The sequence below is a fragment of the Ziziphus jujuba genome, chromosome 2 (genome assembly GCF_031755915.1).
Source record: "Ziziphus jujuba cultivar Dongzao chromosome 2, ASM3175591v1".
Taxonomy (NCBI): domain Eukaryota; kingdom Viridiplantae; phylum Streptophyta; class Magnoliopsida; order Rosales; family Rhamnaceae; genus Ziziphus; species Ziziphus jujuba.
Genome location: NC_083380.1, coordinates 14,972,806 through 14,991,036, shown reverse-complemented (window position 1 = coordinate 14,991,036; position 18,231 = coordinate 14,972,806). Strand labels below are relative to the sequence as shown.

At 35.4% G+C, this 18,231-nt stretch overlaps 2 protein-coding genes across 2 annotated transcripts; both read right to left on the bottom strand.

The window, feature by feature from the left end:
- Positions 1–10,176: 10,176 nt before the first annotated feature.
- LOC132799084 (uncharacterized) lies at positions 10,177–11,607 on the bottom strand. The gene has a single exon (XM_048474713.2). It carries the CDS (start codon positions 11,605–11,607, stop codon positions 10,177–10,179), a length of 1,431 nt encoding a protein of 476 aa, XP_048330670.2.
- Positions 11,608–11,825: 218 nt separating this feature from the next.
- LOC125422629 (retrovirus-related Pol polyprotein from transposon TNT 1-94) lies at positions 11,826–17,964 on the bottom strand. Its single transcript, XM_060814992.1, has 2 exons — positions 17,281–17,964; positions 11,826–13,808 (listed from the first exon to the last, which is right to left on the bottom strand). The coding sequence occupies exons 1-2, from the start codon at positions 17,962–17,964 to the stop codon at positions 12,492–12,494; spliced, it is 2,001 nt and encodes a 666-aa protein (XP_060670975.1). The 3' UTR covers positions 11,826–12,491.
- Between the last annotated feature and the right edge of the window lie 267 nt (positions 17,965–18,231).

Here is an 18,231-nt window from a genome sequence, read left to right as displayed (position 1 = left end):
TTTATTTTTTGATATTCAAAATTATTTAAAGTAACAGCAATGGTCCCTAAGCTATTCAGCTCTTGTTTTTAAAACTAAATAAATAAATAATTAAACAAATAAAATAATATAATAGATTATAATAGCTAATAACTTAGCAGCTAAACCATTGACCTACATAGCTGCCAATAATAGTTTGATGGCTTTTTAATAGAAAACATTTTTATTGGAGGACAAAGCCCATCTATTTAACCATTGACTGCCAATAGCAGTTCGATGGCTTTTTAAAGAAAACATTTTTATTGGAGGACAAAGTCCATCTATTTATTTTTTAGTTGCTAGCATATCTACTTATTGGAGGACAAAAACCTTTTCACATGGATGACCAATTATTTAGTTGCTGGTATATCTTTCTTTAATACGGGTCTTTTTTTATTTTTATAATATTTTATTTTATTTTTTGATATTCGAAATTATTTAAAGTAACAGCAATGGTCCCTAAGCTATTCAGCTCTTGTTTTTAAAACTAAATAAATAAATAATTAAACAAATAAAATAATATAATAGATTATAATAGCTAATAACTTAGCAGCTAAACCATTGACCTACATAGTTGCCAATAACAGTTCGATGGCTTTTTAAAGAAAACATTTTTATTGGAGGACAAACTCCATCTATTTAACCATTGACCTACTGTAACACCCCGTTCCAAAGTACAACGGAAAATTTTCAACTTTGACTGTTGACTTTGACCGTTGACCAAAGGGGGTTAAAAGTTGACTTTTTGACCCGATTGGAATTCTAGGTTGACAGAGGTACGGTTACGAAGTACACGTTGGCACGAGTTCGTAGACTAGTAGCACGTTGAAAACGGAGCTACGGTTTGAAAGTTATGGGCAAAACAAGTCGAGATTCAAACTGTCCAAAAGGTGCCGGAAGTTGACTTTTTATGGTTGTAGAATTTTGCTTTGACTTTGGTATGGTTGTAAAGTGCTCATCGATACGAGTTCATAGACTAGCGGCACGCTTAATTTGGACGTATGGTTAAAAAGTTATGGACACGTGAAGTTTGCCGGATACCATAATATTTTAATATTTTTGAATCGATGAACAGTAAAATGCCATGTGTCGTCACCTGATTGGTCCATGTGGATAAACAGTGTCACCCATGGTGGCTTTTATTTGGCAAAAACGCCGGGGAAGAGGGAGAAAGAGAGAGAGAGAGAGAGAGAGAGAGAGAGAGAGAGAGAGGGAGAGAGAGAAACGACCGGCCACCACCGGTTGGCCACCGTCCGGCCACCGGAGGGCTACACGGGCCTGCCAGACGGAACCCCCTTCCCATTTCTGGCCAAACCCCAGAATCGCATGACCGCCGGTCGCCGGACGCGCCCAGATCGAGCCGGTGAAGCTCGTGGCGATCTTTCCCCTCCACCGCCGGCCACCGCCGTTTGACCCCTTTCCGGCCATTTTCAGGCCACACGCGCCAGCCACCCCTCAACACCTCCTCAAGTCCGGCCTACCCACCAAATTTCACGGCCACCGGACCTCCGATGCGCCGGGATCGGAGCGTTTTCCGGCGAGGCGCCGAAAATCTTCAAACCCTGATCTCTCCGCCGTCCGACCTCTGTTTGCTTCACCACCGGTCCCGTTGGAATCCTCTCCCCTCGATCTATAAAATCGCCAAAAATCTCAGCCAACGGCCACCGCACGCGCCGCCGCTGGACCCGGCGGCTCGCCGGAAGTCACTGTTCCGGCGAGTATCCAGTTGCACCGCCGGTCCCTGTCTACTAATTCTGACCTCCTGAATCTAAATCCAGGGTCCTTTTTGGCCAATTCATAATGGTTTGGGAGGATTGAGGAATCGAATCCCGAAAGATTTTCGGCGAAATTCTGGCCACCTCGGGTCCGATCTTCAGAAAGTAAGACTGAATCCGTGATCCTCATCACTCAAGCTTCGATTCGGTATATAACTCATAACTTTTAGTAGTCGTTTGGGAGTCACCCAATTAAAATATTAATATATTTGGTTGGTGTACTGTGGATGTTTTAGGTGCGCGTACGAGTAGTGGAGTTGATCCTGAGGAGGATCTTAGCTGATATACGCGCTTAAGGTGAGTGACCCACCTTGAAAACTATTTTGGGCAATTAATTATATTTATGTTGTGTTAATTTGATATTTGGAATTTATGCTCATGTGGTGTATTTTAAATATAATCGGGAAAAAAATATTATTTTATATATATTTACCCATTGGTGCTAAACGGAAATTTGGGGTCATTAAGAAATTTCCGATTATTATTTTATTGTGATTAAATGGTATTTATTACACATGAGCAAGTATTTTCAGTAATTAATTGTGTCTGGATTTTATATTATTTTTGGGCATAATTGGTTTGAATATTTTAATAAAATTATTTGTTTAATTTGGTGGTTTAATTTTATAATTATGCCCGTGGTATATTATTTGTTGAACCACGTGTTGCGAGAAAAATTATTTTTATTGGTTATTGGTTATCGATGTTTTCGTACCGGGTTTGTTAAACGAAAATATGTGAGATGGTAAATGTGAAAATTGGTATATTTCCCACGGTAATTTTGGAAAGAACGGTACGGTTGATTTAATAATTATTTTAGACGCACTCATACAGTATTGGTGTTCCGGTGTATGTATATGTGGTTTACCGCGCAAGTATTATGTCTCCCGTGAGTTGCCATTGGACCGAGGGCAGGCAAGTCTTATATAGTGCACACAGCCGCCCCTCTCCTTGGCCGGGATGACGGTTTCAGCAGCAGTACTGTCGGGACGCCGAAGTGTCGTTTGCAAGTTTGTCTCTTTAATCTCCCCGCCAGTCGGTGCTCAGGACGCTGGGTATCGGAGGGCATCACTAGTATATAGTGTGGTGCATCAAGTACAAATTTTTTTCGGATAAAGAAATTTCAAACCCCAAAGTGTTCAAAAATTATTTATTATATTTAATTACATTTTATTTATATTTGGGGTATTTATTTATTTGTTGTTTATTAAATTATTTGATCCCTTGGTTTTCGGGAAGTACGAGTATCGGGTTTTGTGAAAATGTTTTAAAAGGAGAACATTTCCAACGGAGTGAATAGTGAGGGTTTTGAAAGAAAATATTACTTCAATTGTTTATTATTTATTTATCTATTTAGTTGTTGGTATTAATTAAATTTCTTTATTTGGTATATTATTAATATTAAAGGTGTTCAGTAGATAGGGTCACTCACTGAGATGATTAGCATCTCACATTTTTAAATTCCGTTCCCCTAGGTCCAGGTTGGAGACGTTGATTGTCTGGGGCGAGCCCAACGTCTCAGTTCGTTGCCGAAAGTTCAAGAAGTATTTCTTCCCTTTTTCCTCTCCATCTTGTATTGCTTCCTTATCTGTCATGGTATTAATTTCACATTTATTGTATAATGCTCTGTATACTGTATTGGACATGTAGTTATTATTTATGCACTGATTTACTGTTCTTTGAAGTGCTGTAAATTTGTGGAATCAATTTGTAGTAATGTGGGAGGAATAAGGGGATGATTATAGAAGTGTATTTTCAGTGTAGGGAATTTGTGATAAGTCCTACCCTTAGGGGAGGTGCTGCCGGATTTTCTGTTGGAAGGTTCGGTGGTATTTCCCTGGGATCAGGGCTTGTCTAGGGTTCCGGGGAGGAATCTTGGATGGGTCCTGACACCTACATAGCTGCCAATAACAGTTCGATGGCTTTTTAAAGAAAACATTTTTATTGGAGGACAAAGTTCATCTATTTATTTTTTAGTTGCTGGTATATCTATTTATTGGAGGACAAAAACCTTTTCACATGGATGACAAATTATTTAGTTGCTGGTATATCTTTCTTTAATACGGATCTTTTTTTATTTTTATAATATTTTATTTTATTTTTTGATATTCAAAATTATTTAAAGTAATATCAATGGTCCCTAAGCTATTCAGCTATTGTTTTTAAAACTAAATAAATAAATAATTAAACAAATAAAATAATATAATAGATTATAATAGCTAATAACTTAGCAGCTAAACCATTGACCTACATAGCTGCCAATAACAGTTCAATGGCTTTTTAAAGAAAACATTTTTATTGGAGGACAAAGTCCATCTATTTAACCATTGACCTACATAGCTGCCAATAGCAGTTCGATAGCTTTTTAAAGAAAACATTTTTATTGGAGGATAAAGTCCATCTATTTATTTTTTAGTTGCTGGCATATCTATTTATTGGAGGACAAAAACCTTTTCACATGGATGACCAATTATTTAGTTGCTGGTATATCTTTCTTTAATACGGGTCTTTTTTTATTTTTATAATATTTTATTTTATTTTTTGATATTCGAAATTATTTAAAGTAACAGCAATAGTCCCTAAGCTATTCAGCTCTTGTTTTTAAAACTAAATAAATAAATAATTAAACAAATAAAATAATATAATAGATTATAATAGCTAATAACTTAGCAGCTAAACCATTAACCTACATAGCTGCCAATATTTCTTTTTGGCCGTCCTTTGTAAAAGCATCTCCAATAACTCTCTGTCTATTTAAAAATCGTATATCACATCAGATAAATAGATAAAGTTTTAAAAAAATATTTTCCAATGGTTCTGTGCATTAGTTCTATCATACTGATGTGGCAACAAAAAAAATAGAAACTGTGAAGGACACTGTCTACTTCTGGACGTTCTGTTGGATAAGCTGAGTTAACATTTTATTTATTTTTATTGATTTTTGTTGAAAGAAAAAAAAAACTCTTACATGAGTTTTTGATTTTTTTAATTAAATATAATTTTAAAACAATAAATTATACATTAGCATTTCAGAATATTCTAAACAAAATCCATTAGAGAGAAATTATCTAAAACATTATCTATTAAATAGAAAAAATATCATATAAACATGCACATTTTATAAAATAAATAACATATAGATTCCAATAGAAAAAATTATTGGATATACTGTAAGTAATCCCACTCCTATGAATCCTCTTGCTTTCAACAAAGCACCGTTCACGTCTATTTTTTATGTTCCCCAATGGTTTCCACGTGCTCACAGTTTCCTTGTGAACTAAAAGTAAATTTGTTTTCATAAAACAATATTGATTTTTTCCTTCAACTTTAATTGTAATATTGATTTTAGTTTTTTTTTTTTTTTTGGTTTGAAAAATATCAACCTGACCATTGATCAAATTCAAATGTGCCAATTAATTTCTTAGGTTAACAAGTTTTGTATATTTTAAAATGATTACAACATTAAAGCTAACCAATTAAAGTATGAAATGAACCATATTTAAAACATATTCAACAGTAAATATTAATGGTTATGCATGTAGAAAAGGAATCCACCATGTTAATATATAGGTGACATAAATGTATAGTTTAATAAAAAATTATTCTTCAATAATAATTTGCAAAAGTACTATTAATGGTTAGTAATTAATTACTTATTATATTAATTATTTTCTTTTTTATTAATAATGTTTAGATTGCATCAACTTGATATTCAAAATAAATATTAGCATTAAAAAATATTTTTTTACAAAATTTAATATTTATCACGATTAATGATGATCACTAGTTTATATGATAAATTTTAATTAAAAAAATTTAATTTTATTATTTTTTATTTTAAAATTCTAAAAATGAATTTTTAATGATAAACATCTAAATTATCATATAACACATATTTAAAAAGTAATAATTCATCAATAATAATAAATTTTATATATATATATATATAAATTAAAATATCATCTTATATTTCTTTCATATGTGGTATGTCTATTCTACATCCACACATCATTAGAAATGCGTTTTAGTCATAAGATAATATCACACTTTTTTGCATCATAAAATAATATCACTTTATTTACAGCTACAACTTTTGTTTCTTCTTGCAAGTTCCTGTGCTTTTCCTTTCCAATTATTTATAATTGGTCAGCTTCCAGATGTTTCAAAAAAACAAAATTATAAATTATTTACCAACAAAACGTGGTGGAAATGGCTGTGGACCTTTTCCTTTGTTTAATCTTTTCATCTTATTGTGAGAAGGCTTTTGAGGGGAAAAAAAAAAAAAAATTAAAAGATCGAACCAAAAAATTAAAAGATCGCCATTCTCCAAGGCCTTGTTTGCTAGGTCGGAAATGAGAATGCACAGTAGAAGGAACAAGTGAGAGGATCGAGAAAACGAGCAATCAATTTTGATTCCTCCCGAAAATTGGAAAAATGAATGAGTGAAAATATATATATATATATATTTGGTAGAAACTACCAATAAATCTCTAATAACATCTTAATTATTATTTTCAACAGTTATTTAACAACTAAATTGTTGTACTAGTTTCTTTTCACATTTCTATCCATACACCAAATAAAATGAGGGATTGATAGGATAGGATGTTATCTGCTTCATTTTTCTATCTTCTTTCCAATCAAGGATCAAGCGTGTTTTCTTATTAAAAAAATTGAAATGAAAAATGAAAAAGAAACCCTCGTGTTTGGTAAATTAATTTTTTTTTCTTTTCACCCCCCAAAAAAAAAAAAAAAAAAGAATAGAGTCAAGTGCGTTTAGTAAATTAGTTTTTCTCTTCAACTTTAACTTAACTTCTTTTATTATTATTATTATAATCCTTTTTATCCCCTTCAAATTATTTGACTTTCTAACAATTTATTATTGACGTTAATAGATATTTGAGATAAATAAATTATGTATAATTACGTTGAACATAAAAATAAATGACAAATATCAATATGATTTTAGTAGTAATATCCATACTCCTTCATCTATTAAATTTTAAATTTAAATAATCCTAATGATGAAAAAATAAAAAAATAAATATCAACTTGACCCTTAATCAATGTGCTAATTAATTCCTTATATTAACAAATTTTGCTAATAATATATTTTTAGAAAAATTATAACATTAAAAATAACCAACAAAAATATCAAATCACATTTAGCGATAAATTAAAATCACACATTTTTCCTTCGATATCTCTCTTCTCTCTCTCCCTTTCCTTTTTCTCCTTGAACCGCTTGTGTAACTGTGAACCAAGTCACAAATGATTATTAGCAACCAAGTGAAAGTCACAAATGATTATTGCACAATTGGCCTACATTAATTGATGGCACCGCATTTTAATATTTCCATCTACACCCTGCTCACTAGCGTCCACTGATCTTCCTCCAAATGTTTGAGCGGCTAAGCAAGTATACATGCATCAAATAACACAGATTTGCTCCTAATTCCTTTCACTGCAGCAGGCCTGAATTTTGTTTTTACTTTGATCAACCGCATGCAGGCTTCCATATGATCTGATATTAGATATTTAGTAAAATATCTCTTGACCTCTGCAAGTTAAGATAATTACTTTGAATTTTCTTGGGCTTGGTATTTTCCATTCTTAAAAAAATAATTTTGGTAATTTTTATTCCGAATTTATAAAATAAAATACTAAATAAAAATGAAGATGCAAATTGCAATTTCATATAGTTTAGTATGTAAATTGTAAAAATTTTCAAATAAAAAATTAAAAAAAAATAACTAAATAGGATCATTATTTTTTTAAAGAAGTTGGTAAAAAAATTGCAAATGTAAATTTTCATAAATAAAAGTAAAAATCTTTGAGCATAATTAATAGTCTAAAAAATATATAAATAAATAAAAACCAATAACACAATTGAGTCTGTAAAAAAAAAAAAAAAATTACATAGATTATCATAAAAATGCAAATGTAATTTATTAAAAATGAAAAATAGTAATTTTTGCATTTTTTACTTGGACTTCCTGCTCGTGGAACTGACAAGGTGCATGATGCTTTCCCCTTTTCAATTATCTATAGTTTTCGTGCTTAGCTGCAAATTTTTAAAAGAAGAAAAAAATGTTATCGTATCTACCGACAAATATTATTGGAAATGGCTGAAGCGCGCGGTCAACCATTTTCCATTGTTATATCTTCTCACCTCATTATCAAATAACTTTTTGCTTCTGTTTTGGTGGGAGAGACAGAAAATAAAAATGATAGAAAAGGGATAGAGAACGGCAAAAGTTCATATTTATCCTTCGTTTTATTTGGGTTAATACGAAGGATGGAAAATTTATTTGGCATAGAAGGGGGGTAGGGTGGGGGAAGAAAGAAAATATTAATGTTTAAATCAATTTAATCATTATTATTATTATTTTCTTACACAAGCTTTTTTATAACTAGTATACATTTTTTATAAATCGAATATTCTTTATTTTTTACTTAATTTTTTTTTTAGAAATTGGATATTCTTCATTTTTTAAAATTTTTTATACAATTAAATTTTCATAAAACACAGACTTTCGATTAATATTGTTTTTATAAATTGGATATTTATTAATTTTACTCGATTTCATCCGACTGATACTTGGACATACAAAATTTTAGGGGAAAAAGAAAAAAGAAGACGTGCAAAATATAATTAAAAAAATGAAAAGAAAAAAAAAAGACTTGAATTTCAAAAAAAAAAAAAGGAAATTAAATAAAAATGAAAATACTTGCTAAATAAAAAGGAAATTGGCATTGCACATTGAAACCTAAAGAAATTTTCTTAGCAATTTGTCTCCGAACTTATAAAATACTTGCACTGTTGATCTATATGTTAAATATTAGATAAAAATAACGGTGCAAATTGCAATTTTATATAGTTTATGGAGTAGATTTCAAAAATTTTCAAACGAAAAGTAATGAAAAATAGAAATTTAAAAAAAAAATTGCAAATATAAATTTTCAAAAATAAAAGTAAAAATCTTGACACAAGAAATATTCTAAAAAGCAAATCAATGCAAACCAATAAAAAATTGAATATCTAAAAAAAATGAATAGATAACTATAAAATGCAAATGTAGTTTTTTTAAAAGTAAAAATAATAATTTGCGCATAATTTCTAGAGTAAAAAAAATTAAAATTTATAAGAACAAAGTTATCAAGTAATTCTAAAGTATTAAAAAAAATATGAAAATTCTTTTTATAAAATATGTTCTTTTATTTATTATATATATATATTTTATATACTCATATTTGTTTTCTACAATAATATAATTTCACAAATTTTATTATATTTGTTGTTTATAATATTTTATAAAAATATTTTCTTTTGTTACTATAAAATTTAGAAATAATATATATTTTTTATAAAATATTAATGCTAGTTTTATAAATATTTATTAACTAATAAATATTATTTTATTTATAAAAATATAAAAGATATATTTATTATAAATATTAATTTATAAAACAAAATAATATTTTCATAATACCACACATTTTACCATATTTTCATAACATATTTTTATAGAATTATATAACATTAAAGCTAACCTATCAAAGTATTAAACAATATTTTGTCATAAAATAATATCATATATTTTCCGATCAATATCTATTTCTTTCTCTCTTTCTTTCGTTTTTCTCCATCTTATCAATTGCTTCACTTTATAGCTACAATTTTTGTTCCTACTTGCAATTCGTACTCGTGGAATTGACCAGGTGAATGATGCTTTTCCCTGTGCAATTTTATGTAATTTGCCCTCTTCGCTAAAACGCAAATGTTTCAAAAAAATAAAAAATGTTATCAATTATCTACCGACAAAACTTGGTGGGAATGGTCCTTGGTTTGGTACGAAGGATGAAAAATGAAAAGGATTGATTAGGGAGAGGGGATGGAAAAGTCAATATTTATCTTTCCCTTTGTTTTGTTTGACATTAAAGTTGGAAAGTATATTTGGTATAGAAGGAAAAAATGGAAAGAAAGAAAACTTAAATTGTTAAATCAGTTTAATTATATTATTATTATCATTTTACATAAGTTTCTTTTTAACTAATATACATTTTTATAAATCGAATATTCTTAATTTTACTCAAATTCTTTCTCTTTTAATAAATTGGATATGCTTAATTTTTTAAATTTTTTTGTAAAATTATATTCTTACAAAACACGATCCTTCAATTTATATTGTTTTAATAAATCGGATATTTCTTAATTTTACTCAATCTCGTTTGATCCGTTACCTAGACATACAGAATTTTAGGAAGGAAAAAAAATAAAAATAAAAAGAAAAAGAAAAAGAAAGGACATAAAAGATAATATCGCATTTTTCTTCATTATCTATACCTCATTTCGATTTTCGCCTTGAATTCACTTGGAGCCTCACTTTACAGCTACAACTTTGGTTCCTTCTTGCAATTCCTGCTCGTGGAACTGTGAACCAAGTCCCAAATGATTCATCAGCAACCAAGTGAAAGTCAAAAATTCTCCACCTTTACTTGGTTGTTGCGCATGTACAATTGGCCTACAATTGATAGCACCGTATGTTAATAGTTCCACCCACACCCTACTCATTAGCTCCCACTGGTCCTCCTTCAAATCCTCCAAACCACCTCCATCTTCCTCCAAATGTTTGAGCTGCTGAGCAAGTATACATGCATCAAATAACACAGATTTGCTCCTAATTCCTTTCACTGCAGCAGGCCTGAATTTTGTTTTTACATTGATCAACTGGTTGCAGGCTTCGGAATGATCTGATATTGGATGTTTAGTGAAGTATCTCTTAGCCTCTGCAAAGGTATCCTGAAAAACTATCTGCCAATTTCCCAAAACTGGTGCCAGCATTGTTGGTTTCATTACCAGAAGATAAAACATATAATCTGAAATCATCTTGGTAACTCTCTTATTGTCAATATCATTTTTATTGGTTGATTCCTCCTTTTCCTTTTGATCACTGCCAACTCCATTATCAGTAGCTAATCCCTTATCTTCTGAGCTTGATCTGTCCTTCCGGTCATTATAGCAAAGTTCAGTAGCTAAGTGCCAAAGAAGAAGGCTTTCAGCATATTGAAACTCACTGATGCTCCATTTAAGTTTGATATAGCTTGAAGACCCGAACATAGCTCCATCCCCTCTTTGTGAACATTTCTCTACGGCTTCGCTTAAAGAATATGTTTCTGAAGATTTCTTTTTCAGCTCTTCAAAGATAAATCTTTTGAGATCATCAATGTTTTTCTCGGATGATGAAAACCATAACATTTTCATCTTGTCTAATGTGCTCCTGACAAAGTCAGGATAGTGGTACTCCCATATCCAACGCCAATCTATGCAGTACCCAATCATATTATACTGGGAAACCGAAGCAGACCACCTTCTTTCCAAAACGTAATTTGGAATGTATTTTTTCCAGTTCTGGAGGGAAACTAGGAACCAGTCTGAGGAACTGAGTATAAGTCCAGATGTAATATCAAGAACTATGGCTCCAATTAACAAACTATAAGTAAGGATGAGTTCGAGCATCTCAAACTCATCCTTATCAACTAAAAAAAGGAAGAACATCAAAGCACCAACCATGAAAAAGAAGCTTATAATCCGAAGGACGAGACCAGCTCTGCTTCGTACCACAGCCACCTTTGTATGAAGAACATTGTACATGAAGCTAAGCTCATACTCTATCAATCTAAAACTGTCATCAGAACTTCTCTTTTGAAAGAATTCCTGGCTTGATACTCGATATTTGGAACTCAGAATGAAGTCGACAATAAGTCCCTTGAAGTTTTGGAAGAGGGAATATGCAAGACAAATTAGATCCATTTGATCGTGTACTGTGTTGCGGTTCTCTGACCACTTTAGAGAAGAAATATGAAGAAAAATAAAAAGAATTCTATTACTCTCTTGGAAATAGAATACAAAAATACAAAAAACTTCTCTCTTGGATTCTCACGTGGAACCTCTCTCTACACTCTCCAATTCTCTCTGGAATTGCTCACTCTTCTCTCAAGCTCTCTCTGGAACTTAAACACTCTCTCTCTCGGAGTTTTCTCTCAATATTCCTCACTTGGGATAATATTGAGCTTGCTCACTTGGCTTGATTTGCATGCAACGGGAAGGAGCCTATTTATAGGCTTACAAGGTCGGTTGCATGGCCACAATCTTCAACAGCTTAGCCCACAATTGTTGATCAATCCATTTTCGGTGCAGCAATGGCCATTTTCAAGAATGGTGGCTGTCGGTGTGTCAAGAATGGTGGCTGTCGGTGTGTCAAAAATGGTGGCTGTGGGTGGTGCGGCTGGACTTCACAATTCTCCCCCTCCAGCCGCATTTAAAACTGATGGTCATCTGCCATCTATTCCAGCTATGTCTCTGCATAGCTTTAGCTTCTCTTGAGCAACAACTTTTGTTAGCATATCTGCTGGATTCTCTTTTGTGTGAATCTTCATTAGTTTCAGCAACTGTTGATCTATTATTTCGCGTATCCAATGATAGCGGATGTCAATGTGCTTTGTACGGGAATGATACATTGAGTTTTTGCTCAAATCCATGGCACTTTGGTTATCACAATGTATCTTGTAGTCTTCTTGCTTGATGCCCAATTCTGTGAGAAAACGCTTTAACCACAACATTTCCTTACCCGCTTCTGCTGCGGCAATGTACTCTGCTTCAGTAGTGGATAAAGCAACACACTTCTGCAATCTTGACTACCATGACACAGCTCCCCTTGCAAAAGTGTAGAGATAACCTGATGTAGACTTTCTATTATCAGGGTCTCCGGCCATATCTGCATCTGTATAGCCTTCTAAGATTGGATCACCTCCCCCGTAGCACAAGCACAGCTTCGATGTACCTTTAAGATACCTGAGAATCCATTTGACTGCTTCCCAGTGTTTCTTTCCAGGATTTGAAAGAAATCTGCTCATAACACCTACTGCATGAGCAATGTCTGGTCTGGTACACACCATTGCATACATCAGACTTCCTACCGCTGAAGAATATGGTACTGAAGCCATCTCCTCTATCTCTTCTTTGGATGAGGGGCACAATCTCTTACTCAACTTGAAATGATTTGCAAGTGGAATGCTGACCGGTTTGGCTTTATCCATGTTGAATCTCTTTATCACCCGTTCAACATACTTCTCTTGAGATAGCCATAACCTTCTATTCTTTCTGTCTCGGATTATTTGCATTCCCAAAATTTGTTGAGCTGGTCCTAAGTCTTTCATATCAAAGGACTTAGACAATTCTTTCTTCAGCTTACTAATCTTCATTGCATCTTGTCCAACGATCAACATGTCGTCCACATATAGCAAAAGTGCAATGAAGTTTCCACCTGAAAATTTTTGAATATAAACACACTGGTCTGCTGCAGTCCTTTTATAACCTTGACTCACCATAAACGAGTCAAACTTCTTATACCATTGTCTTGGTGCTTGCTTGAGGTCATACAAGCTCTTCTTTAGCTTGCATACGAGGTTTTCTTTCCCTGAAACCTCAAATCCTTCTGGCTGCTCCATGTAGATTTCTTCATGTAAATCACCGTGAAGAAATGCTGTCTTCACATCCATCTGTTCAAGCTCTAGGTTTAGACTTGCTACTAAACCAAAAATGACTCGAATTGAAGTCATTTTTACCACTGGTGAAAAAATCTCATCAAAGTCAATTCCTTTCTTCTGAAGAAATCCTTTGACCACCAATCGGGCTTTGTGTTTCACCACCCTTCCGCTGCCATCTTTCTTGAGCTTGAACACCCATTTATTCTTTAGTGCCTTCTTTCCTGTTGGAAGCTCAACCAACTCATAAGTATGATTTTTCTGCAAGGATTCCATCTCATCTTGCATTGCTTGCAGCCACTTTTCCTTCTCTTGATGAGAAACAGCTTCCTGGAAACTCTCTGGCTCCCCCTCTTCAGTAAGCAGAATATACTCAGATTTTGGAAATCTCTTTGATGGAATTCGACCTCGCTTAGATCTCCAAACTTGTAAACCACCGGTTTCAGGAGGTATACCATCATCTGACCGCTGTGATGGCCCTGCAGCTGCTTGAGAGGATTGAGTCTCCCCCTGCTCAATATCCCCTTCTTCCTCCTGGTCTGCTTCTGGTATATCTTCATGCACCTCATTATCCTCTGTGGCTATTTGTGCTGGTGCTGGATTAGGACAACAATTCTCGGCACTAGAACTACAATTAGGAGACATTCTGGGCTTTTCAATGTCTTCCATTTTCTGGTTTTCATGGAATACTACATCCCTGCTTCTAATAACCTTCTTTTTTTTCGGGTCCCATAACCTGTATCCGAATTCTTCATCTCCATATCCTATAAAGATGCATGGAGTAGATCTTGCATCGAGCTTCTGTCTGAGCTCCTTGGATACATGTACATAAGCTAAACAACCAAACACTCTTAAATGAGAGTAGGAGGGAATCTTACCCGACCACATTTTTTTCGGAATTTCAAAATTCAACGGTACTGACGGTGATCTGTTGATTAAATAGCAGGCGGCACGAACAGCTTCTCCCCAGAATGGCTTTGGCAGCTTAGCCATACTGATCATACTTCTGACCTTTTCCATAATGGTTCGGTTCATTCTTTCGGCTATTCCATTATGTTGTGGGGTGCGAGGGACCGTCTTCTCATGTCGAATGTCGTGTCTTCTGCAGTAGGCATCGAACTCCTTGGAAGTATACTCGCCTCCATTATCTGAGCGGAGACATTTCAGCTTCTTTCCTGTTTCACGCTCTACCATGGTATGAAACAGTTTGAAGTAATCCAATACCTGGTCCTTTGTCTTCAAGAAATATACCCACACCTTCCGTGAAGCATCATCAATGAAGGTCAGGAAATACTTGTTGCCACCTAATGATTCCACCTCCATGGGACCACAAACATCAGAGTGCACCAGACTAAGCAACTCTGATCTTCTCGATGCAGAGGAACTGAAGGAGACTCTATGTTGCTTACCAAACAAGCAGTGATTACAAGGATCTAGCGCAGCATCCTTGCAAACAGTGATAAGCTTCTTCCTTGCCAAAGTGGACAATCCTTTTTCACTCATGTGACCGAGTCTCTGGTGCCACAGATTTTGAGACGCCTCTCCTTCTGCAATATTGAGGCTATCTGCACATATCTTCACATGAGTCTTGTACAGCATTCCACAAATATGTCCTCGGGCGACAACTATGGCACCTTTCGTTATTTTCCATGTGCCTTTGCTGAAGTAGTTGTCATAGCCTTGCTTGTCTAAGGCTGCTCCCGAAAGTAGATTAAGCCGAAGGTCTGGAACATGACGGACATCCTTCAAAGTGATTGTACAACCAACATTCGTTTTTATCTGAATATCACCAGTTCCCATAATCTTTGCGAAACTGGAATTTTCCATCTTTACCGTACCAAAGTCTCCTCCTTTGTACGTTTTAAAGAAATCTCTGTGTGAAGTGACATGGTAGGATGCTGCAGTATCGACTACCCACTCAACATCTTGGGTTGATGTATGAAGGCATGTCTCTTATTCGGTGGAGTAGAGCGCCACTTCGCCTGTAACAGTGACTAGTGTCTCTCCATCCTTCTTCGGCTGATTACCTTGGAGTCTCTGCTCTCTCAACAACTTTCTGCAGTTCTTCTTCATGTGACCCTCCAGGCCACAATGATAGCACTTATATGATGATTTTCTGCCGTCTGTAGATCTGCCTCTGCTCTTTCTCCTGCCTCTCCCCCTATCTCGACTACCTCTTTGCTGTCTTCCTCTCTCTGTGACGAAGGCATGTGACTGATCCATGCCAATATCTTTTCTCCTGGCCTCTTCATTAAATATGGCATCCTTAACCATAGACATAGTAAGTTTGCCATTCGGGGCCGAATTACTGAGAGAGACTACCAATGTCTCCCAACTGTCTGGAAGAGAGCTTAGAAGTAGGAGGGCCTGATCCTCATCCCCTAGTTGGTAATCCACAGCAGATAGTTGATTTACCAAGCTCTAGAACTCACTGGTATGCTCGGCTACAGAAGTTCTACTCTGTAATTTTAGATTTACCAATTGCTTAAGCAACAGGGCTTTGTTCCGAGCAGTCTTGGCCTGGTACATGTCCTCCAATTTTGTCTAGAGGGCATATGCATCCGTTTCCTTCGCTACATGATCGAAGACACTGTGATCGATCCATTGCCTGATTTGACCGATCGTTTTCTTGTTTAATTTCTTCCATTCTGCTACTTTGCTGGGATCGGGGTTTTCTCCTTTAGCTTCTATAGGATCAAACAGATCCTTACAATTGAGGAGATCTTCCATCCGAGGTCTGCAAAGTGTATAATTTGTGGCAGTGAGCTTAACCATAGCTCCCGAAGATGATTCTTCCATTGACATTATGGCTTGACCAAAAATGGAGTTGAATTTGGCAAAACGGAGTTAACCGTTGCGTCCGGAACAGCCGAAAATGGTGGATTGACTCTTCCGGGGTCAAAATATAATTACTAGAAATTTTGGGGCAAAACTGTAATTTCACAAACTTTCTAGGTCAACCTGCAAATACAGAAACTTTAGGGGTCAATCTGTAATTTCCAATAGTTCAGGGGCTGTTCCGTAATTTCAGACACTACAGGGGTCAATCTGTAATTTCCAATAATTTAGGGGTTGTTCCGTAATTTTAGAAAATATTGATGACGTGGCAGATTGTGCTGACATGTCAACACGTGGCAGATGACGTGGCAGATGACGTGGCGATTACGTGGCTGATGGCGTGTCGGCTGGCGTGGCAGATGACGTGGCCGGGGTGCTGACGTGTCTGCTGACGTGGTCGTCTTCAACCTCCAGACGGCACGTGCGGCGCGTGAGGCGCGTGACTTGTTGCAGAAAACTTCAGGCGGCGCGTGCGGGCGCGTGAGACGGTGTCTTTCTCTCCGGAAAACTTGTGTGTTCTCGTCTCGTCGGGTACTTTCACCTGGTATTGTCATATTAATTATTTGAGCAACTTTTCAAAAACATCAACTTGAAGAACAGTAGCTCTGTTTCTTCAAATTTTGAACCCAAGCTCTCGACCTGGAGCTCTGATACCACTTGTTGCGGTTCTCTGACCACTTTAGAGAAGAAATATGAAGAAAAATAAAAAGAATTCTATTACTCTCTTGGAAATAGAATACAAAAATACAAAAAACTTCTCTCTTGGATTCTCACGTGAAACCTCTCTCTACACTCTCCAATTCTCTCTGGAACTTAAACACTCTCTCTCTCGGAGTTTTCTCTCAATATTCCTCACTTGGGATAATATTGAGCTTGCTCACTTGGCTTGATTTGCATGCAACGGGAAGGAGCCTATTTATAGGCTTACAAGGTCGGTTGCATGGCCACAATCTTCAACAGCTTAGCCCACAATTGTTGATCAATCCATTTTCGGTGCAGCAATGGCCATTTTCAAGAATGGTGGCTGTCGGTGTGACAAGAATGGTGGCTATCGGTGTGTCAAAAATGGTGGCTGTGGGTGGTGCGGCTGGACTTCACATACTGATGGTAGATTCAGAGCAAATTTACGGTCCTTATAATTGCCAACGTTTGTCCCCATGGTGATCTCCGTTTGCTCCGGAACCTGAACCGACCTTGTTGTGGAGTATATTGCCACTGCCTCTTTGTAGTCAGGACCAGGGTATGGCTTTGGCAATGCAGTAGCTCCGAAACGGTCCAAGCTTGCGAGACACAGAGCCGCGGTTCTTTCTGCATATTTGATGGTTCCAACAACGAAAATTAGAATTGTCAGAAGCCAGAGCTTGTTCTCAGGAAATGTTAGATAGAGGCTATAACCAGCACCAATAACCTGTAAAAGAAGCCCGAACAAGTGCTGAAGCCAGAATTCATTATCTTCAAGAGCAAAAGAGGTAATGCTATCAGGACCTCCGAGATGAAGCAAAAGAATTGAAGCCCAGAACGCGTAAAGGTCCTCGTTTCCCTTGGGACCGCAGGAATCACTGGCAACCTGGGATCTAGTGATTAGTCCAATGGTAACAGCAGCAATCCAGTCAGCCATCAAGTATGCCAACCAGATAGACATGTGTAGGACAAAGTTTCTGCTTCTTTGCCTAAAGGGTGCAAGTACTACCAAGCAAACTTGTAGTAAGAGGCTAAAGAGAACACAGACCCGTATATCCCATAAATCCCAGAGTTTCTTGAGCTTGTTCAGCAAGTGTTGCTCCATATTTTCTGATCTGATCCTTTGTTCAAGTTTCAGCAATACCTTTTCTTGGTGGGAAGAAAGAAGTGCCAAGGGTCAAGGAAGTCAAACGAAAAAATATATATATAAATAGTAAAGTCAAACAAAAAAATATAAAAATAGGTCCACCTATTTGGGTCACACCTGGCAGAATATTCAAACTGATCTGGACAGGGAATAGTTTATTAACCATGACATTAATCAACCATGCGATTAAAAGATTTCAACATCAAACACAGAGCTGGAGGTCCA